Source organism: Plecotus auritus (genome assembly GCF_963455305.1).
Source record: "Plecotus auritus genome assembly, chromosome: 7".
In the NCBI taxonomy this organism is placed as follows: Eukaryota; Metazoa; Chordata; class Mammalia; order Chiroptera; family Vespertilionidae; genus Plecotus; species Plecotus auritus.
Genome location: NC_137774.1, coordinates 82196129 through 82219830, shown reverse-complemented (window position 1 = coordinate 82219830; position 23702 = coordinate 82196129). Strand labels below are relative to the sequence as shown.

The following is a 23702-nucleotide window of genomic DNA, read 5'->3' as shown; positions in this document are numbered from 1 at the left end:
TGTTTTCTACTTGAGTGTTGTTTTCTTATATGCAGCATGTTCCCAGAGAGGTTGAGTCTCCCAGAGAGGGAGGGCCTCCCAGAGAGGGAGATCATGTGCTTGGTGTACATTTAAAAAAATATATATATATTTTATTGACTTTTGACAGAGAGGAAGGGAGAGGGATAGAGAGTTAGAAATATCGATCAACTGGCTCCTGTACACTCCCTACTGGGTATGTGCCTGCAACCAAGGTACATGCCCTTGACTGGAATCGAACCTGGGACCCTTGAGTCCGCAGGCTGATGCTCTATCCACTGAGCCATACCGGTTAGGGCAGCCGTGGGCAAACTACGGCCCGCGGGCCGGATCCGGCCCGTTCGGCTGTTCTATCCAGCCCGCGGAGCCAAAAGAGCGGAGGATTCTCTTGCTCTCCCCTCCGCCCCTTTACTTTGAATTTATATTAGTTCACACAAACACTCCATCCATGCTTTTGTTCCGGCCCTCTGGTCCAGTTTAAGAACCCATTGTGGCCCTCGAGTCAAAAAGTTTGCCCACCCCTGGGTTAGGGCTTAGGTGTACATTTAAAAAAATATGTTTTTATTGATTTCAGAGAGAGGAAGGGAGAGGGAGAGAGAGATAGAAACATCAATGATGAGAGAGAATCATTGATGACAGAGAATCATTGATTGGCTGCCTCCTGCATGCCTCCCCTACTGGGGATCAAGCCAGCAACCCGGGCTTGTGCCCTGACCAGGAATTAGACTGTAACTTCCTGGTTCATGGGTGGATGCTCAACCACTGAGCCACACCTGTAGGGCTTGGTTGTACATTTTTGAAGGGGTGTACATGTATGTACAGGCCATTTTAAGGGATCTTCAGTCATCTGCCATTGCCAGAGCAAGGCTAAACACTTGTTTTATCTTAATGTCAGTGGTTTGCCATTAGTGCTGGGTAGGGGTTTCTCAGCCACAGGTGTGGTTATCTAGTTTGCTACTGCCAACATTAGACATAGCAGGGCCATTGAAGCTGAGTGGTGCATTAGATCCAGTGAACTGGATCAGCTCCTGCAAAGTTCTTGATTACCTCTTGCTAAGCTGCTTCCCTTAGATTCTCTGTTGACCTTGTTTTTTTCTTTCACTCTTTGAGCCAAGTCATCTCAGTGCATGAAAGCTCAGGAAAAGAGCTTTTCTTCTGTCTCTTCCCCTCTGCTCCCTAACTGCACATGGCCTCATCTCACTTGTCCTCCCATCTCCTGTATTTTCTCTCCGTATTTTCTGTCCTTTAGTGGTCTCACTCACTTTTATAACTTCAGCTGAAGACACTGACATTAGTCTCTCCAGCTGTGATCTCTCTCAGAACTGGGGACACAGTTGATGCTGGATTCCACACGTCCCTACCTGCAGTGCCTTCAGATTAAATGGTATTTAAAATTTACAAGTTTCAAAGGAGATATGTAACTTGCACTACCTTTCTTTCCTTCTTATTGCCTTGAAACCAGTTCCTTCTATTGATTCCTTTATTATAAATAATACCCAGTAACCAAGACTATATTTAACATTGGTTTTGACTCCTTCTCGTCTCCCCAGACCTGGTCAGTTAAAAATCCTGACAATTTTGTTTTTATGCTGTGTCTTGCATTTGGATTCTTTTTATTTCAATTGCAAGTAGCCTGTTTTTCATCTGGCGTTCAGCAAATTTCAGACAGCATTCCCTGACTCACTTTAACCTTCAGCCCATCCTTTAAATCATAGGTTGCTAGGTAAACTTTTCCTATAAAGGGCCAAGTGGTAAGATAAGTATTTGGGGCTTTCCAGGCTGCCCAGCCTCTGTCATAACCCAACACTGCTATTGTAGTCCCAAAATTGCCATAGAATGCATAAAGAAATGGATGTGGCTTTGTTCTAAAAAACTTTACTTAAAAAATAGGTGGTGGGCTAGATTTGGCCTGCGGTCCATAGTTTGCCAACCCTTGCTTTCAGCTGCCACCAGATTAATCTGTTACTCCTTCTGGATTGGAAGATACCTGCTTTGGAGTTTAGTCTAAACTTATACATCTCAGAGCCTCACTTTCTTCCCATTTCTTAGGGGACATTGTCCCAGCAGCATCTTGATGACTTTCGTTTAGAAAAGTCCACTGGAGCCCAGCTGTGAATACAGGGGTTCTGTTGCTCCCCTTGTCCTATTTCTGTGACGTTAAGATTGTCACTGCTTCTCATGACAACTGTATCACCCTCTGGGACTCAAAGGCTTCATACTTGTGAGTCTCAAAACAAATGTGATGGGTGTGAATTTGCATTGTATAAATCTAAAGATCTAATATTTATCTCTTATTGGCCAAACAGACCAAAGTAGCAGCTTCTCTCACTTTAAAAAAAAAATGTTTTTATTGATTTTTAGAGAGAGAGAGGAAGAGGGATGAAGAGATAGAAACATTGATGAGAGAGGAACATCATCAATCAGCTGCTGCCTGCACACCCCCTACTGGGGCTCGAGCTCACAACCCCAGCATACGTCCTGACCCTTTTGGGTCCTGGGTCGATGCTCAACTGCTGAGCCACACCAGCCGGGCTCTCATGACTTTTTGACCTTTAAAACAATGAAGTTATCAGTGAGGAAAGAGGAAAGTGTATTTAATACTGTGTTTATAGGTGTTTTGGATACCAAGCAGAGTTTGGCTCATTGTAGGCATTGAATATTGATTTAACAGATGAGTGCCTTCTCACTGTGCCAGTTTTATAATCTTCTGATAATGTATGTCTCTGTTCACATCACTGACCCTGCTTAAAATTCTGAACAATCTCACATTCCTTGTTTCTCTATACAGTTGATTCTTTTTAGCTTGGCATATTAAGCTTTCTATGATCTGGCCTAACCTTCTTGCTAGCGGCTAGGCACTCGTTATTCTCCTTAATCCAAGCCAGAATGGCTCATCTGTTCCCTGAGAAGTTCTTTGTATGTTTGTGGTTTTGGAATATAATTTCCTCCAAGTTGAATTTTCTCTAGCCTTTCTCAATGTTTGCTGTATACAACTTTACCTATCTTACCATGGTCCAGCTTATGCCTCCTCCAGGAAGTTTTCCCTGCCTGCTGCCTTGCCCAACAGACGATCTTTCCTTTTTCTGACTTCCCACAGAACTCTGTGCCTGTTACGGCGCATGAATTTTGTCTTTACAGCTTACCCCCCTTCTCCTGTTAGGTGATTAGTGTCTTAGACAAGGAGTATAACCTTGTTATTGTCTTTGTATAAATGACTAGCATAAACAAACAAAATAAATGCCTCGCATAGCATTTTGTAGGTAAGCACTTAATAAATGTTACCTTGAATGAAACCATTTTTGAATCACATTTTAGTAGAAAGAGCACGTGATCTGTTGCAGAGTAGGAGGTGGATTAGGATAAGAGGTTTTATCCCTTGCATTATTACTAAGGTAACCTGAGTAAGTTACTTAACTTATGTTCTATCATTGTCAGAAGGAGAAAGTCATTTTCTTCCATCTATCTTTGGAAGCAGTGATATAAATGAGAAAACCTATATAAAATGGTAGAACTTTTACAAACACTGGTACCAAAATATGCATTTAAAAGTAACTAAAGAATCCTTATTTTGGAGCTACCTTTTAAGGGAAAGTCTCTTCTTAATCTTCATGGTACTTCTGTCTGACCTTTTAGAAGGCGCTGGTTTAGAACTTTGCTATTGCTGGCCCTGGAAGTAGCCATAATTCTAAATTTTCTTGCTGTGAAGCTTTGTAATGGTATTGAGAGATTATAAACAGTCCTCATTGCATTTTTGTTTGAGTTAGCATTGAAACCCCTTGTTCACCTATTGTCCATTAATTTAATGATAGCCATTTGAAAGCTGGTAAATTTTACAAAGTAGATACATACAATCTGTATTTACAGTTTGAAGAGCTCATTGGGAATGGCTGAAGAGAAGTGTAGTTACAAAGGGTCAAGAATATGACTGTCAGTCTAGTGAGGCAATTATGCAGGTAAATGAGTTAATTTAAAATTAGAGCAGTCTCATTCAGCTTTAGACTTCCTGATCAAAATAAACTTGGGAAATGAATTGTCTAATGTAGGTACTTGCTATTGGTGCCACTTTAGCAACTTTCTGAGTACCTAAAACAGGAATCGTGTATACTGGTATATTGGAAAGTGTGTGTTTTAATGGTAATTTTTATTTTATATATTTTTTAATATATATTTTTATTGATTTCAGAGAGGAAGGGAGAGGGAGAGAGAAAGAGATAGAAATATCAATGATGAGAGAGAATCATTGATTGGCTGCCTCCTGCATGCCCCCTACTGGGGAGCGAGCCCGCAACCTGGGCATGTGCCCTGAATGGGAATAGAACTGTGACCTTCTGGTTCATAGATTGACGTTCAACCACTAAGCCATGCCGGCCGGGCTTTAGTGGTCATTTTAACGAACATTTCAAAGGTGTTCCCAATAAAAGAATAATCTAGTTTACTAGTACAGTATCCATTTCCTGTATAAACCATTTTTTAAAATAAATTTTCTAGTCTCTTTATAATGATGAATTTGTGTGATAGAGTTATTACTGAAAGTTTTCTATATATTATAGAAACCTATTTCCCCCACTCCTACTTCAGTCATAAAATACTTAAATTTGTTTTGGTTATGCAGAGGTTTCATATCAGGCCATATGATTCCCAATCAGTGAGGAAATTGTGAAGATTTTTATAAAGTTATTATCAACTAGAAACAGGTCTGGCAGTTTAGCTTTAAAAGGCCTGTATGAGGTATAACAGTTAAAGAAGAGACCTATGGAACTAGAAATATTAATGTATGTTTTTAAAACTGTGAGTGTACCAGTAAAAGTGTAACAAGTCCATTTTCTTGTTTTTTAGGACTTAAATGAATTTAAGGAGATGACAACATCTGTTTTCCCCAAGTAAGCTTCCTTTCCAGATTTGTCTTTCATTTAAAATTAGAGGCCCGGTACACGAAATTCGTGCACGGGGGGGTGGGGGGGATGGAGGATGTCCCTCAGCCCAGCCTGCATCCTTCTCCAATCTGGGACCCCTTGGGGGTTGTCCCTGTGGGATCTGGCCTAAACCGGCAGTTGGACATCCCTCTCACAATCTGGGACTGCTGGCTCCTAACCACTCACCTGCCTGCCTGCCTGCCTGCCTGCCTGCCTGATCGCCCCTAACTGCCTCTGCCTGCCTGCCTGATCATCCCCTAATGGCTCCCCTGCTGGCCTGACCACTGCCTAACGGCTCCCCTGCTGGCCTGATCGCCCCCAACTGTCCTCCCCTGCTGGCCTGATCGCCCCCTAACTGTTTGCTCCCTCGCTCCGACCTGATCTTGCCCCTAACTGCTTGCTTCCCCGCACCAGCCTGATCTTGCCCCTAACTGTTTGTTCTCTCTTGCCGGCCTGATCTCGCTGCTAACTGCTTGCTCCTCTGATGGCCTGATCACCCCTAACTGCTTGCTCCCCTGACGGCCTGATTGCCCCCAACTGCTTGCTCCCCTGATGACCTGATTGCCCCTAACCACCTCTGCCTCAGCCCCCGCCACTGTGGCTTTGTCCGGAAGGAATTCGGACATCCGGAAGATGTCTGGTCGACCCAGTCTAATTAGCATATTACCTTTTATTAGTATAGACTAGAGGCCCGGTGCACGAAATTTGTGCATGGGGGTGTGTGTCCCTCAGCCCAGCCTGCACCCTCTCCAATCTTGGACCCCTCGAGGGATGTCCGACTGCCCTTTTAGGCCTGATCCTGGGAAGGGCAGTCGGACATGCCTCTCACAATCCAGGACTGCTGGCTCCCAACTGCTTGCCTGCCTGCCTTCCTGATTGCCCCTAACCGCTTCTGCCTGCCAGCCTGATCACCCCCTAACCACTCCCCTGCCAGCCTGATTGATGCCTAACTGCTCCCCTGCCAGCCTATTGGCCCCTAACTGCCCTTCCCTGCAGGCCTGGTCCCCCCCAACTGCTCTCCCCTGCAGGCCTGGGTCCCCTCCAACTGCCCTTCCCTGCAGGCCCGGTTGCCCCCAACTTCCCTCCTCTGCTGGCCTGGTCACCCCTAACTGCCCTCCCCTGCAGGCTTGATCACCCTCAACTGCCCTCCCTTGCAGGCCTGGTCCCTCCCAACTGCCCTCCCCTGCTGGCCTGATGGCCCACAACTGCCCTCCCTTGCAGACCTGGTCCCTCCCAACTGCCCTTTCCTGCTGGCCATCTTGTGGTGGCCATCTTGTGTCCACCTGGAGTCAGTCATCTTTGACCACATGGGGGCAGCCATCTTGTGTGTTGGAGTGATGGTCAATTTGCCTATTATCCTTTTATTAGATAGGAGGATTAGATAGGATAGAGGCCTGGTACACGGGTGGGGGCCGGCTGGTTTGCCCTGAAGGGTGTCCCGGATCAGGGTGGGGGTTCCCTTGGGGCGTGGGGTGGCCTGGGCGAGGGGCCTGTGGTGGTTTGCAGGCCGGCCACGCCCCCTGGTGACCCAAGCAGAGGCCCTGGTATCTGGGATTTATTTATCTTCTATAATTGAAACTTTGTAGCCTTGAGTGGAGCCAAGCCTCCTGCTCGCTCCATGGCCGCAGCCATTTTTGTTGGGATTTATTTATCTTCTATAATTGAAACTTTGTAGCCTTAAGCGGAGGCCAAGGCAGGCCAGGGGAGGTGGAAAGCTTGGCTTCCTCCATTGCCGGGGAAACCCAAGCCTCCTGCTCTCTCTGTGGCCGCATCCATCTTGGTTGGGGTTAATTTGCATACTTGCTCCTGATTGGCTGGTGTGCGTGGCTTGTGGACATAGCAGAGGTATGGTCATTTTGCATATTACTCTTTTATTAGGATAGTCATCATGGCACATGTAATACAAATAGGCTTATAGTAATTTTTTGAATCCATTGGATCATGATTACAATCCACTTCATATAAGCTGGGAAATCGTTTATTTAATAGCTCCAAGTTTGTGATGGTTTGGTTTTATAATTGACTAGAGGCCTGATGCACGAAATTCATGCAGAGGGCTCAGCCCTCGCAGTTGTAGCAGCTTGCCTCGGCCCTCACAGTCCCGGCTTCGTCTGGAAGGTTGTCTGAAAGGTCATTTGGCTGTCCGGTCTAATTAGCATAGTATGCTTTTATTATTATGGATGATTGGTTTTGTTATCTATTAATACCAGAATTTGAACTGAGAGTGAAAATAGCAATTCCTTTTCTTTTAAATCCTACGTCTTTTTTATTTTAAAATATATTTTTATTGATTTCATAGAGGAAAGGAGAGGGAGAGAGAGAGAGAGATTGAGAGAAACATCAATGATGAGAGAGAATCATTGATTGGCTGCCTCCTGCATACCCCCTACTGGGGATCAAGCCCGCAACCCAGGCGTGTGCCCTTGAACAGAATTGAACCCGGGACCCTTCAGTCTGCAGGCCGATGCTCTATCCACTAAGCCAAACTGGCTAGGGCTCATCTCATGTCTTGATGTCTGAAGAATTGGTGAAGTTTTCTTGAGTTGGCTCTTGTCTTTCTTGTATGTTGGATGTACCTTGTCACAGTGAAGTGTCCAGTTGAGAGTATTCAGTTGAATATTGGATATAGTTGGATATTTTTGAACTATCCAGTTGAGAGTATTCTGTAGTCCATCAAGAACTATCTACCTAGAGTTTTTCCCCTCAATTTTATGTCAGTGCCTTTATCTGTTAGTGTTTTCCACAATTAATATTGCATGCTAATTCTGATATGTCACATGTCTGATAGATCACATATGGGTCATATAGAGCCTACAGAGGAAGCCTCTGCATTTGAGGACCTGTTTGAAGAGGGACAGGAGAGGCAGAAGAGCAGTCTCTCTTGTAGTCAGGATATTTCTGTCCTATTATCTAGTGTTCACACTTATGTGAAAAGAAACAGTTTTTTAGTTTCTATCTCTTTTTTGTTATTCCATTCACTGAAACAGAGTAATAAGAAATAACTACAATAGTATAAGCTTACCAAATGCAGATTTTGACCCTCTAAGCATTTATAGTGTATAAACATGGGTAGTGTTGGTAGATAGTAACGACTTGGCAATATTAGACCTGTAGCAGTATTTGGACCATGTAAAAACATATGAGGATATTTGACTTCTCCTTGAGATTGATGTAGCCCACACCCTCTCAGGGTACAAGCAAATCCAGAACTTGTGCTCTGTGTATTGCAGAGTGTGGACTCTCCCACAGCCTCTTGATGAAGTCCCTGCGTGAGGAGACCAAGTTCCCAGTCTAACCTAGCAGGAATGCCAGCGCCAGGCTCACAATGGCTAATGTGCTAAATTTCCCTGTCCACTTTTAAGACAATAGGCTATTCATTTGAGTAAAATACATTTTGAACATTGATATACATTTTGTTTACCTTATTAAAAATTCTTTTGTTTTTAGGCTCTTGGATACTAAATTGATGGCCAGCACACAACCTTTTAAGGTATTTGAAAAATTTGAACTATATTTGAAATTCTCAAAATTGCTGCTAAGAGCTTTGGAATTCTGGTCTATTTAAATGTTATTGATAAAATCCATTCCCAAAAAAGAAAAAAGAGAAGAGCGAAAAAGAAAAAAAGAATTGGCAAAAGACTAGAAATAAATATATCAAAATGTGAATAGTGGTTGTCTTTGGATGGTGGAATTGTATTTCTCCCTCTTTATTCTTTTTGAATGTAAATTTTTAACATTAAAATATATAATGTATTTTTGAATAGGTTACACAGGCACATACTTCTTCCTTTATTTTCCTTATTTTATATATGTGTTAATCAAGAAAATTCAGGTAAAGGTATAATCATTTGCTACTTTGTCAAGGGACTTTATACAGCTGAGTGAAATGAATGTCAGCACAGTATAAGAACAAATATAGCTTTCTGGCCCAAGGTCTGTAAGTATTTAGCACATCTGTTTAAAATCTTTCATATGGCTAAACCTTCTATATGCTGAAAATTAAACTTGCTGGTTTTCTTTCACATTGAATAAACGACTCCACGCTTATGTTTCTTTAAAAAACACAAGGGGGCAGTATCTCTTTAATATATATCGCACTGAGATGATGAAGGCTTGTAATTCTCTGCTTACTGGTTTGCAGGATATCATTAATAACACATCCCTTGCAGAATTGGAAAAGAGGTTAAAAGAGACACCTTTCAACCCTCCTAAAGTTGGTAAGAATACAAAATATAAAATGAAAATCTAAACCTTTTTGTGATAATTATGTATTGATTTATATTGTAGAAGAAAGGTGAAACTGCTCTAGAAACTACATTGTACATTTATAGATTTTGGCTAAATTAAATTGCTGATGCCCTGTGTTGAATTCATGCTTTCTCAGTAAAAGTAATCTTCTAATCTTACATCTATTTTATGTGCATGGATTTGGGTAGCCTGTTCTTTGAGAGCTTTAGCAATTAAACCTTCAGGGCTTTTATTTCCTAGTGCTTGGAATTCTCCCAAAACGATGTGTCCTTTCTATGGTGCATTGTTTAAAGCAGAGACAAAGAGTAGGTGATTAATTGTCAGGACTAGAATGAAAATACCCTTTTTGTTTCAGAAAAGCCCAAGGTTTACAGATGAGAAAAGAGAGTCCTTTCCATCCCTTCCTCCTTCAGAGGTAGCTTTGGAGTGGAATAGCAGTACTGAGGGAAACTAGAAGAAGTAGGGAGGAATATTTCTCAGGCCAGAGATGTTTTGCTATCCTGGTTATGGCCCCAACCCAGGTATTTGGTGAATCTTCCAGGTGTCACTTCCTGGGTTCCTGTTTGCCTAATTGTGCTGCTGATACTGTAATTAGTCTCTCATTAGCTGTAATCTCTAAATTCTGAAGACATTGATAATAGGACTAAGGGTTCAGAAATTGACAATGACAGGTACTAAAGTAGCCAAGAATACAGTTATTTCCTTTCCTTTCTGGGTAATAGTTCAGAAAAGGAGTTAAGAAAAGCGGTGAGTGGCCCTGGCCTGTGTGGCTCAGTTGGTTGGGCATTGTCCAGTGTACTGAAAGGTTGCTGGTTGGATTCCCAGTCAGGGCACATGCCTGGATTGCATGCTTGATCCCCAGTAAGGAGGGTGCAGAAAGGCAGCCCGTCGATATTTTGCTCTCACATCTATGATTCTCTCTCTTTCTCCCTCTCCCACCCCATCTAAAAGTCAATAAAAAAATCTTTAGGAAAAAAAGCAAAGGAGGATGTGTGGGGGGACGGAAGCCTGATGTTTTTCTATAACAATATAATGGAAATGACTTTGGAAATCTGTGTTTCAACTGATTGTAGAGTAGAGGCTATTAATTAGTTTGCTATTGTGTTATATAAGATTTTTAAAAGAATATATTTTTATTGATTTTAGAGAGAGGAAGGAAGAAGGATAGAGAGAGAGAAACATTGATGAGAAACATCGGTTGGCTGCCTCCTTTACTCCCCCTACTGGGCATGTGCCCTGACTAGGAATTGAATGGTGACCTCTTTGTTCATGGGTTGAGGCTCAACCATTGAGCCACACCAGCTGGGCTAATATTATTTTTTTAAAACTTAAATCCTTGCCCTAACTGGTTTGGCTCAGTGGATAGAGTGTCGGCCTGCAGACTGAAAGGTCCCAGGTTCGATTCCGGTCAAGGGCATGTACCTTGGTTGCAGGCACATCCCCAGTTGGAGGTGTGCAAGAGGCAGCTGATCGATGTTTCTCTCTCATCGGTGTTTCTAACTCTCTTTCCCTCTCCCTTCCTCTCTGTAAAAAAATCAATAAAATATATTAAAAAAAACTAACAACTTAAATCCTTAATATTTAATACTTAACAGAGGCTAGAAATTTTTGTTTATACAGAATTGTATTGATGTAAAAATAGTTATAGCCTTTTCATTGATAATTTCCCTTCATGCTTTTGATTTTGTTGTAACCTTTTTTTTTTTTTAAATTTTCTACTTTTTGTTCTTTACAATCCCTTGTGTTGTAACCTTTTTGATACTCATTTTCTGAATGGTTCTAGGAAATAATTATGAGTTACAGTTGTATCATATTATTTCCATATAATATTCTGGTGTCTGGTAGAGAATTTACTCTAAAACAGGTAGGTTACTCTTCTCAGACGATATCCTCTCAGCATCTACATATATCCGTGTGACAAAAGAATTATGTTATAAATGGTCTATACTATGAAGTGGCCCCATGTTTCAAGGGCTGCATTACAGAAAGTTCTGAACCGTTTTTTGGAGTTAGTTGTGCTTTCATCTTTAGATCTGTAAACTTGGCAACATAGTCAAGGACAGTATTGAATTGAGCTATCAATATTGATTGGAGTCTTGCTTTTGGGAGGATTATCTGCGGTATTGACAGATAATAATTAGTGAGCGTTTACCTTGTACCAAGCACTATATAAGATCTTTACTTAGTTAGCTCTTTAGATCCTCACCAAAAAAGGGGGATTTTGATTATCATCTTCATTCTACCAAAATGGAGGACCAGAGGCGAAGCCCAAGATCACATAGCAAATAAGTGGTGAGCAGAGATTCAAACTTAAACACAGTGGCGCTCCAGAGTCCATGTTTAATCATTATTCTGAAATTCCTGTTGTGTCCCAATGCTACCATTGTCTCTAAGAGTAGACACTCTTTTTGTGACCGAAGAGAGAAATTAGAAGAGGAATCATTGTCATAAAGCGAGGCATGATTGTAAATAGCACTGACCGCTGTGCAATGGGGAGGCCTATGACTCTCTTTGATAATATAACTGAGGCACTGCTCTAGTCTAGACAGAAGCCCTCATTTTCAGTAACTCTGTTATCTCATATTGTAAGGGCTTATGTGTAGAGAAATTAAGAAATTGTAGATTCACTGCAATTCCTATCAAAGTATCAATGGTGTATTTTACAGAACTAGAACAAATAATCCAAAAGTTTATGTGGAACCACAAAAGACCTTGAGTAGCCACAGCAATCTTGAGAAAGAAGAACAAAGTTGGGGGTATCATGCTGCTGGATTTCAAACTATCCAAGGCTGGATATCAAACTGTTACAAGGCTATAGTAATTAAAACAGGATGGTACTGGCATAAAAACAGTCATATAGATCAATGAAACAGAATAGAGAGCCCAGAAATAAACCCATGCCTATAAGGTTAATTAATATTTGACAAAGGAGGCAAGAACATACAATGGGGTAAAGACAGTCTATTTAATAACTGGTGTTGGGAAAATTGGACAGGTATATGCAAAAAAAATGAAACTAGACCACCTTCTTACACCATATACAAGAATAAACTCAAAATACATTAAAAAAATTGAGTGTAAGACTTGAAACTTAAAACTCCAGGAAGAAAACATAGGCAGTAAAACCTCTGACATTTCTCTTAGCAATACTTTTTTGATATGTTTCCTCAGACAAGGAAAACAAAATAAAAAAATAAACAAATAGGACTACATTAAACTAAAAAGTGTTTGCACAGCAAAATAAACCATCAATAAAACAAAAAGACAACCCATGGAATGGGAGAACATATTCACCAATGATACATCTGATATCTGACGTTTATAAAGAATTCGTACAACTCAACACCAAAAAATAAATAATCCCATTAAAAAAATGGACAAATGACCTGAATAGACACTTCTCCATAGAGGACATACAAGTAGTCAATAGACATAAGAAAAGATGCTCAAGGTCTCTAATCGTCAGAGAAATAAAATTAAAACCACAATGAGATATCATTTCACAGTTGTCAGAATGACTGTCATCAATAAGTCAGCAAACAACAAGTGTTGGCAAGGATGTGGAGAAAAGGAAACCCTCGTGCACTGTTGATAGGAATGCAGATTGGTGCAGTTGCTATGGAAAACAATGTGGAGAGTCCTAAAAAAAATTAAAAATGGAACTGTTTTATGACCCAGCAATTCCATTTCTGGGTATATATATCCTGAGAATCTTGAAACACCAACCTCTGTGTTCATTGCAAGTGTTATTTACAATAACCAAGATATGGAAGCAACCCAAGTACCCACCAGTAGATGAGTGGATAAAAATCTGTGGTACATGTATATAATGGGATATACAGCCATAAAAAAGAATGAAATTTTACCATTTGTGATAGCACGGATGAACCTAGGGAGTATTATGCTGAACGAAGTAAGTCAGTCAGAGAAAGACAAATACTATATGATTTCACTTATGTGTGGAATCTAAAGAATAAATATAAATGAACAAGCAAAACAGAAACAGACTCATCGATACAGAGAAGAGACAGATGTCTGCCAGAGGGGTGGGGCAGTGGGGGACTGGGTAAAAAAGGTGAAGGGATTAAGGAGTACAAGTTGGTAGTTAGAAATCAGTCATAAGAATGTAAAGTATAGCATAGAAAATAGTCAATTGTATTGTAATAACTATGTATGGTGCCAGGTGGGCACTGAAATATCAGGAGAAATACTTTGTAAAGTATATGGTTGTCTAACCACTGTGTTGTACACCTGAGACTGATATAAAATAATAAGAATGTAAACTGTAATTGAAAAATAAAGTTAAAGAAAGTTTTTTAAATGCTTATTTAGGATATTTCTATAGCACATTCTGAATACAATTTGGATTTGGTAGGGCAATACACTTACCAGTCTTTATGATTTGTGATGTCCTTGGGAAAACTGTTTTTTCTTTTTTTTTTTCTTTAGAAAGTGCAGAAGGTTTTCCAAGTTATGACACAGCTTCTGAACAGCTCCATGAGGCAGGCTATGATGCTTATATCACAGGACTGTGTTTCATCTCCATGACAAATTACCTAGGTATTCACTGTACATGTTTCTGTCAAACACAGTGGTCTAGAGTGGATCTTACCTGTCTACTAGTTCCCTGGGATCCACTCACCCAGTTAGAAATGGGAGGGGACGGAGTCTGAGGAGATTGGGTTGGAACAGATGGAGAGTACACAAGGAGGAACCATTGACTTGTACCTGTGGAATGGTAGTTGGCTCATATGAGTACTTTTTACCCTTGCTGACCCATACTATTGATTTAAATATATTTTCACCTGAATTTTCAGGCTTTGTCTACTTGACTATATATAATACTCTGCTTCTTTTCTTTATTAGGTTCTTTTCTTAGTCCTCCAAAAAATCATGTGTCTGCCAGATCAAAACTCATTGAACCTTTTATCAACAAGTAAGTAATCAGTGGGTCCCAAGGCCCACATTATCTCGCTGTGGTATAGCCTAGTATCTGGAATGTCAATTAGGAATGATTGGGAGGTGTAGTGCATTTTTATTATTATTATTGTTACTAAAGGCCTGATGCATGAAATTTGTGCAAGGGGCTCGGCCCTCGCAGCCATGGCAGCTGCCTTGGCCCTCACAGCTCTGGCTTTGTCTGGAAGGTTGTCCGGCTATCTGGTCTAATTAGCATATTATGCTTTTATTATTATAGATTACTAGAGGCCCAGTGCATGAGAATTCGTGTACTGGGAGGGCAGGCAGGGAGGTTCCTCAGCCTGGCCTGCACTGTCTCACAGTCCGGGAGTCCTCAGGGGATGTCCTACTGATGGCTTAGGCCCGCACCCTGCAGGCCTAAGCCACAAGTCTGGCCTTCCTCTGCAGGAGGCGACCTGGTGGGCCGATCAGGATCAGGGGATGGCACCATCCTCATCGACCCCCTGCAGCTTCTGCCCGGCCTTTCTCTGTGGGATCGGCTTGGCGCCACCCCCATCACCCCACCACAGCCGCGCTGGTGGCCTCCCTCTGCAGGAGGCAACCGGGTGGGCCCCCCCATCACCATTTTCTCCCTCTGCCTGCTGGCAAGTGCCTTGGCTGGCCTGGTGCTGCCTGCTCGAGGGCCCCGCCCTCTGCCAACTGGTTGTTCTGTTGTTTGGTTAATTTGCATATTACGCTTTTATTATATAAGCCTCACCTGGGGATACTTTCCCATTGATTTTTAGAGCGAGTGGAAGAGAGGGGGAGAGACAGAGAGAGAGAAACACTGATGTAAGAGAGACACATCGATTGGTTGCCCTTTGCATGCCCCCAACCAGAGCCAGGTACTGAGCTTGAAACCGAGGTATGTGCCTGTGGCTGGAGTTGAACCTGGGGCCCGTTAGTCCGTGGACCACACGTTGGCAACTGCTGCTTTAGTCTATGGGCCAGTGCTCTATCCACTGAGCCAAACTGGCTAGGGATGTAGTGCATTTTTATTTGTTTGTTTGTTTTTTTAAATATTTTATTGATTTTTTACAGAGAGGAAGGAAGAGTGATAGATAGTCAGAAACATCGATGAGAGAGAAACATCGATCAGCTGCCTCTTGCACACCTCCTACTGGGGATGTGCCCGCAACCAAGTTACATGCCCTTGACCGGAATCGAACCTGGGACCTTTCAGTCCGCAGGCTGACGCTCTTCCACTGAGCCAAACCGGTTTTGGCTGTAGTGCATTTTTAGATGAAATGTTTCTCATCTCTAGTGACTGAGATGTTTTTTGAGAATAGAAATTGATCTTTTGGGAAATTATTTATTAATAATATTTTTTTAAATTGATTTCAGGGAGGGAGAGGGGAAGGGAGAGAGAGAAACAACAATGATAAAAGAGAATCATTGATCGGCTGTCTCCTGCACGCCCCACACTGGGGAATTGAGCCCCCAACCCTGGGCATATTCCCTCACTGCGAATCAAACCATGACCTCCTGGTTCATAGGTCGATGTCCAACCACTCAGAGACACGGGCTGGGCTAATTTATTAAACATATTAGCTAAAAAAAGGAAAGGAAAGGAAAGAAAACATTGCCAATGATAGTGCATCTCTTCTAAGCCAAAAAACTGTTTTGTGTTTAGATTACCGATAAGGGAGGCTATGTGTGTGTGTGTGTATAGTGAGATCTAACTTACTCCTAACAAACTTTATATGTGAGATTATTATTTACACTTGTATTGTTATCTGATTAAATATTGTTTCTAAGAAGGTGTTGGTTATACAAATGGCTTTTAAAATAATCTATGGAGCTTTGATTGTCATTGCATCCTGAGCCCTCATCTGAATAGATCCAATGAAGTACAGGCTTGCTCATGTACCTTCATTGTTGGGAGAAGTCAGTGTGATTTAGGGAGAAGTCTAAGTTCAGAACATTCTCAAAGAATCTCAAGATTATTACTTCAAAGTGTGGTTTGCACTTTCTTGGCAAAGTTAAGACTAAAGTTATGGATGTACTCCTCCAGCAGGCCACAGTTTGGCTCTGTTCCAAAGCCCTAAACCTTCATCTTTATTCCAGCTTTCTTGGCAGGGTTGGTTCCGGGAGATTCTGGGCGAGCCAGAGAGAACAAGCGATCACCACCATGGGGGAAAATTATTTTGGTGTTGGGTTGGTTACATCATTTCCTTACATTTTGTGCAACACTTTACAATTCTGTCAGTGCTTTATTGGATAAGAATACTGTCCTTAGAATGTCTGTATAAATACTATTATTACTGTGCTTGTATTTAGGTGACATGTTGCAAAGACAGATGTTAATTCCAAACATCTGGATTGCTACAGGTTCAGAATTTGTGTAGTCTCAGGGAATTTTATCATGCTGTGGCTTCTTATTTTTTAATCTTTGTCCTTTTCTATGGAAGTTCAGAAGTAATTGTGTTTGATTTTCTAGACATCTTTCAAAGTGGACTGGACAACAGTGTGGTGTATATTAGAAATTAAATTTTCTATAAATAGTTAGAAAATTAATTCTGCTAATAATTGAGTCCTTGCCATCTATCTAGATCTTATGGGTATTACAGGATTTTCTTAGCTCTTAACTCTTATTTCAGGGCAGTGCTTAGCTTTTTAAATCTTTGAAAGGACAGCTTATGTGATAGGCTATGAAACCTATAGGTGACACTAAATATTGTTTGGATCATGGTTATTCCTTACATTTTTATGTGTGTGATGTTAAGTTCATAGTTCAACAATATTTTTCAAAAATTTCAACTGGGAGATATTTACTTATTTCCATGAAATCAACTTCTTATAAAACCAGATGATAGATACAAACTGGGTTAGATACAGGAAGCACCTACTTTATCAGTGATCTTTGTGACCAACATGCACTCAAAGTAAGCTTTGATTAAAAAGCTTAAGTAAGAGTTTATGCATTTCTAGATCAGCTTAATGTCCTATATAATAAAACCCTAATATGCACATCGAGCAAATGGTGGAATGACTGGAGGAATGACCGGTCACTATGACGCGCACTGACCACCAGGGGGCAGACGCTTAATGCAGGAGCTGCCCCCTGTAGGTCAGTGCACTCCCACAGGGGGAGTGCTGCTCAGCCAGAAGCCGGGCTCACAGCTGGCGAGCGCAGTGGCAGTGGTGGGAGCCTCTCTCCTTCCTCCATGGCAGCGCTAAGGAGCAGCGAGCCTGGCTTCTGGCTGAGCGGTGTTCCCACAGGTGGGGAGTAAGGAACAAGGGGTCTGGGACTGAGAGAGCTCCAGACTTCTAGAGGAATGTCTGACTGCCAGCTTAGGCCCAATCCCTCCGGCAGGTATACATCCCCTGAGGGGTCCCGGACTCCGAGAGGGCACAGGCCGGGTTGAGGGACACCACCACCCCCCGCCCCCAGTGCATGAATTTCGTGCACCAGGCGTCTAGTTGCTAATAATCTGCAAGACCATTGCTCAAAAGAACTGGATGGTAAACACATAGCTTCACTTTAAATTAGGACATGTTTCCATTCAGATTTTTTTTCTAAAACCTAGATACAAAGTATCTGAAAATTCTTGCCTAATTTGAATTTTTTTGCTTTATTTTCCCCATCAATAAAGGAAGAATCTTTCTTCATCTTGGAAGGTAAATAAAATTCCAGAGGTTTTTGAAATGAAAAATAAGAACTTTTTTTAAAAAAAATATTTTTATTGTTATCACAGAGGAAGGGAGAAGGAGAGAGAGATAGAAACATCAATGATGAGAGAGTATCATTGATTGGCTGCCTCCTGCACACCCACACTGGGAATCCAGCCCATACCAGGGCATGTGCTCTGACTGGGAATTGAACCGTGACCTCTTGGTTCACAGGTCAATGCTCAACCACTGAGCCATGCACCAGACAGAACTGTTTTTATTATTCTGTATTGGAATAGCCTGGTCAAGTACAGTCAAACATTCTTAACTCATTTAGAAAGTAGGAAAAGTAGTTGCTTCTTTTGACATCATTCTCTGTTAATATTGACCTCATTATTACTTACATGCAGGTTTGATTTATGACATTTTTTCAACATTGCCCTTAAAAATATCCAACAATTGTCATAAACATTATATTAAGTGGTTGATTTTATAAAAATTAGTTACTTTTCTGAGGGTTTATATATTTTGGCATCAGGCTTTTCTCAGTGTACCTCATCCAAATATGCATAGTCCTAACATAAATTTGGAAGGACATTAAACTGCTCCTGTATGCAAATAATTTATTCCTCTGTTACCAGATTTACATTTAAAAAGTAAACCCAAAGGGGAAGTAACTCTACCTATTTCCACATTATCCTAAATTGGCATTGACTGCATTAGGCATCTCTTTGGGAGCTTCATTGAGTCAACTCTTGAGAAGATCTCAAGATACCTGGTGGTTGAGCAGTACGCAGACACTGAATGTAATATAAGATATGTTCTGTGCCATATTTGTCTACAGAATGTTCCATGAGAGTTTTGTATGGTACCATTTTGTCTCTTTCATGGTCTAGGTAGCTCCCATATTTCTGCTTAGTTTGTTGGACTCAGAATGAAAGTCAAGAGAGCTGAGCGATGGAAATCATGATCAGACCACTGCTAATGACAGGTTGTGTGGAATGTGCTCTTCATTTAAGTTGTAGGCTCTCTGGTCAGGAAATGATTTTCGTTCTTTTATAATTTTGGTCAGTTTTAATCAATGAATGAAAAACCAGACTTAGAGAAGATCCTTTGGTTAAATCCTTTTAAGCTTGGAAGAGCTAAAAATACTCTTTGCTTTTACTTTTATTGCACCACAGAAAGCACAAAATCAGACTTCTGCCTTATGTTTTTTTAACAGTCATCTGTGTCTGAAAGACCCCTTGAACTCTCTTATGGATAACCTTTTCAAAGGTTTTTTGGGAAGGTTATTTTCCATATACCTCAGTTCTTAGAAAGAGAAGGGAAATGACTAAGTTCCTAATTTTGGCTATTCTCTATAACTAATTGAATTAAAAAGAAAGAATTACGTGCACTTTACTATACATATAGGATGGCCATCTTGTTCCTGATACCAGTGTTCTGAATCTGAATAGGATACCTCTAGAAACCAAGGTCTTCCTGGGATGACCCTACCATATATGTTCTTTCTAAGCTGCAGATGAGGAGAGAAACCATTAGAAAGGATGCTGTGCTCTTGGACAAATTGTTTCCTCCTTTGTAAAATGGGGATAACACTGTTAACCTCCCACAGAGAGTATAAAGATTGGATGAGATGCAAAAGAACTTTGATAGTTCTTACTGTTTTCCTATATATTGTTTTCCTTTATTGACATATAAGAGAATTTAACATACTAGGAAATTTAAAAAAGTAGGTGTAGTAGTGGGATGTGTTTTGTTTTTTTGTTCAGTGATACAGAAGAAAATATGTTATCATGTGGATATAAAATGGGAATACAGTGGCAGCAGATGTGGTGTTCACTTTTGCTTGTACCTACCTTTTAGTGTTTGCTTATGAAAAAAATCATATGATGAAGTGAATCAGATTGGTATATAGTGAAAGCAAGGTTGCTTTGATTTGAAGCATTTCAAAGTTTTGCTATTAAAATGAATACAACAATTTATCGAGGGCAGTATAGGTATAAATAACTGCTCTAAGTATATAAAAAGGAGGAACCATTATGGTGCCTAAGATAAAGCACACCAATGTTTCGCCCTGTTTTCTCCATGGAAAGCAATCACGTTGGCAGTAAGTTGTTTTTGATATATGCATGTGCTTCATATTTAACATCAGAGAGATTTTAAACTGAAGGATTATAGGAAAATAAAAAACTGAAGATCAGGGCTGTACAGTCATTTCTGAATATCTGAAGGGGATTGGTTCTAGGTCCTCCTGCCATTACCAAAATCCACAAACGCTCAAGTCTTCCATATAAAAACTAGAGGCCTTGTGCATGAAAATTAGTACACTCTGGGGGTCCTTCAGCCCAGCCTGCGCCCTCTTGCAGTCTGGGACCCCTCGGGGGATGTCCGACTGATGGCTTAAGCTGGCAGTAAGACATCCCTCTGGCAGCCTGGGAGTCCTCAGGGGATGTCTGACTAATGGCTTAGTGCTGCCACGGTGCACGTCATAGCGACTGGCATTCCGCCATTAAGTCAATTTGCATATTACCTTTTTATTACATAGGACTAGAGGCCTGATGCACGAAATTTGTGCAAGAGTAGGCCTTCCCCTGGCTGCTGGCACTAGCTTCCCTCTGGCACCCGAGACCCGGGCTTCCCTCATAGCCCGGCTTCTTCCGGAAGGTCGTCCAGAAGGATGTCCAGTCTAATTTTATTATTACAGATGGTGTAGTATTTAAGTATAATCTATGCATATTCTTCCATATACTTTGTCATCTCTAGATTACTTATGATATCTAATACAATGTAAATGCTATTTAAATAGTTGTTATATTGTATTATTTAGGGAATAATGACAAAAAAAAAATCTGTACAGTAGGCCTGACCACATAATACATGTCAGCAACAACATAATGTTAAGAAAAATTTTTTTCTATTTGTGATTGGTTGAATCTGCAGAGGGCCAACTGCACCTCCTTTCTTCCCAGCCCTTTCACTGATAGTGGACTGAACAACTCTTACTTGCCTCATTTACTAGCAACTTGCCATTCATGCTTCACCGTATGGTATGCCAGGTCACATGCCAGTCGGTAGCAGGCTGTCAGTAGGCCACGTGTCTAGAAGAGCAGACTGCTTGTTTCTCAGGAGGGTGGTGCCTGATCACCTGCAAGGTGGCTCTCACTGAATCTTCTCTTGTCCTGCCTGCCCCTCCTCAGAGGAACAAGAGGACAAGGCTACGGTAAACTGTTCTGATTCCCAGTGTTTCTGTTGTTTTTTAGCATCCTGGGTGATGGACTAAATGTGTCTTTACTGATATATTATTCCAGTCAGGTATCTGAACAGTTAGGTCCATAGTTTTAAGTGTTACAATAACCCTCCCCCCATGCCCAGCACACACATGGGACTTCCAACTCCAAATGTAAGCAAGAGCTATAGCACAGTTTGCACATTTTCTTAAGAGATACTAGTAATGCTGGAATCTTTGAAAGATTTCTTCTTCTCTCAGCCTGAGCAGTAATTATAATAGACTAGGGGCCCGGTGCATGAAAATTTATGCACTGGAGGGGGCGTCCCTCAGCCCAGCCTGCCCCCTCTGACAGTCTGAGAGCCCTCAGGGGCAGGAGGCGATCCAGTGATCAGGGGAAGGCGATGCCCCCATCACACCTCTGCTGCTGCCACTGCTGGCAGCACAAGCCTCGGCCGGCCATGATTACCTGAGCCTGGGTCAGCCCTGGGCGGCTGGTCAGCCGCCATCCGAGGCTTACCTGCGCCTTGGGCTGGCCCTGGGCGGCTGGGCAGCCACCATCCGAGGCTTGCCTGCACCTTGGGCCAGGCCTGGGAGACTGGGGGGCTCAGGGGACTGGGTGCCACCATCTTTGAGGGCATGGCAGTTAATTAGCATATTCCCTTCTTATTGGCTGTGGGTGCCACCATCTTTGTGAGGGCGTGATGGTCAATTAGCATATTCCCTCTTTATGTGGGAAAGGTACCCCACTCACATTTGGCTTTTAACCTGATAGGATGTGACTTTGACCACTAGATTGTGTTAGGCTGATTTCCTCTGACATTTTACAATCTTGTTTTGAGGTCCTGCAGAAGTTATCTCTGTATAACACTTAATTTAACATTTTTATTTGATGTAATTTGATATGGTTCATTTGATGGAGACTTCAAATCAGCTGCTGGTTTTCTCTTTTGTTTCTCCTTTCTTCCCTCTCCCCCTTGTTTCTGGTGGTGTATCTCTGTTTAGAAAGGACAAGAGTTGGCTTCAGGACAAATGTCGGGTAACACTCTATTTGTCAAAACATCAAGTTGACTGGATTGAAAATTGTATACTCCCCCCCTGAGTGAATTTAAAATAACTGATGGCACAGTAACTCCCTGCTAGCCAGTGGTTGCCCTTTGATTTTACATAAGAGCTTTAGTAAGCAAAATAAATTAGCTTATTTTGTGAGAGATGTCTGAATGCTTCCTACCCTAGATGATGAAATTAGTTTTTTATAGCACATAAATATGTATATTGATGAACCCTTGCATACAAGGTTCTTATGAAGTGCTTTTACTGCTGTGCCCTGAAGGAAATACCAAGACCATTTGCAAGTACAGTAGAGCTGACAGTCATTAAAGGTTTCAATTTTCTTTTGGAAGGCTTCAGACTTAGGGTGAACTACAAATTAATTCACTGCTTCAATTGTGTTGAGATTAGATTTTATACAACATTTCTGTATCCCAGTTTAGTGTTATGAGAGGAGTGCAGTTTTCCCTGGAAATCTTTTTTTTTTTTTTAGGTAAAAGTTTTTAGTAAGAAAAGTGTCTTTAAGACAGCAGATGAACAGCTGGAACCGGTTTGGCTCAGTGGATAGAGCATCAGCCTGCGGACTGAAAGGTCCCAGGTTCGATTCCGGTCAAGGGCACGTACCTGGGTTGCGGGCACATCCCCAGTAGGAGGTGTGCAGGAGGCAGCTAATCGATGTTTCTAACTCTCTATCTCTCTCACTTCCTCTCTGTAAAATATCAATAAAATATATTAAGAAAAAAAAAAAAAGAAAGCAGATGAACAAATGCAAATTGTTACTCATTGAATAAAATACTAAGTTTTTAGGAGGAAGAAGGAAGAGTTTAGGAGTTTGCGGTTTCTCCTTTTTTGCTAAGGAAAGAGACCAGAATAAACACTGTTTTTCTTAATTATGACATGTTGTAACATTAGAAGTCCTTCTAGATCATTCAGGCCTATGTATGTGTACAAATCTGACATTACATAAAATAAGTCCCTATATTCAGATACCTCAATGTCTCGCTCAACCCTGGGGCAAACCTATTTGCTAGTTTTCCTGATGGTGATCATGGTGTGTGTGGGCATATGTGGCTGGAAAGCCTGATGCCCAGGTAGCCCAGATAGCAGCTTTTCCTATGCTACAAATATGGGAAGTTTGTCCTTTTGGTCTGTGGCAACATAGCTCTCTTCAGTGCCTGTTCTCATTGCCTTGAAAATTCAGTCTACCTAAAGCTCCTTCTCTTGTATCTAGGCTCTGCTCATCACATGAAGCCATAATTTAATCAGCCCCAAAGCATTACAGAAAAATGTTTCTGAGATCTTTACTTATATCTCGAGCTCATGCTTCACTTTTATATACTAGTGGATTGGGTTTGGGTAGTAATTCAGGACTAAAACCTGACTTGTCTCTAGATGCTCCTGCACATGGAGGCTTTAGACATTGTTCAGGTTAAAAGCCAAATGTTAGTGGGGTACCTTTCACATATAGCATTGGAAAGCATGCTGCTGCAGGAGCAAAATTAAATATTTTCTTTTATTTCTGAATAGAATCATTGATTTTTTCCCCATAGATTTGGTAATGTAGAATTTTAAAGAACTTTAATGATCTTTTCAGTTCCCTGAGATCTGAGCCTCTTGGACTTAGTATTCCTAAATCACCATCAGAAATTTTTGCATGCATTTTTGAATATCAC

General features: G+C 41.3%; 1 protein-coding gene across 4 annotated transcripts in view; it reads left to right on the top strand.

Moving 5' to 3' along the window:
- The window catches only part of PARN (poly(A)-specific ribonuclease), a 176704-nt gene that overhangs the window by 27910 nt on the left and 125092 nt on the right, over positions 1 to 23702 (top strand). For 3 of the 4 annotated variants that reach the window (XM_080679022.1, XM_080679024.1, XM_080679025.1), the window contains exons 14-18: positions 4855 to 4898; positions 8379 to 8421; positions 9073 to 9148; positions 13629 to 13739; positions 14046 to 14115. In XM_080679022.1, coding sequence (XP_080535148.1) covers positions 4855 to 4898; positions 8379 to 8421; positions 9073 to 9148; positions 13629 to 13739; positions 14046 to 14115 — 344 coding nt within the window. The remainder of the gene's footprint in view (positions 1 to 4854; positions 4899 to 8378; positions 8422 to 9072; positions 9149 to 13628; positions 13740 to 14045; positions 14116 to 23702) is intronic. The other variant, XM_080679023.1, reaches the window with a different exon arrangement.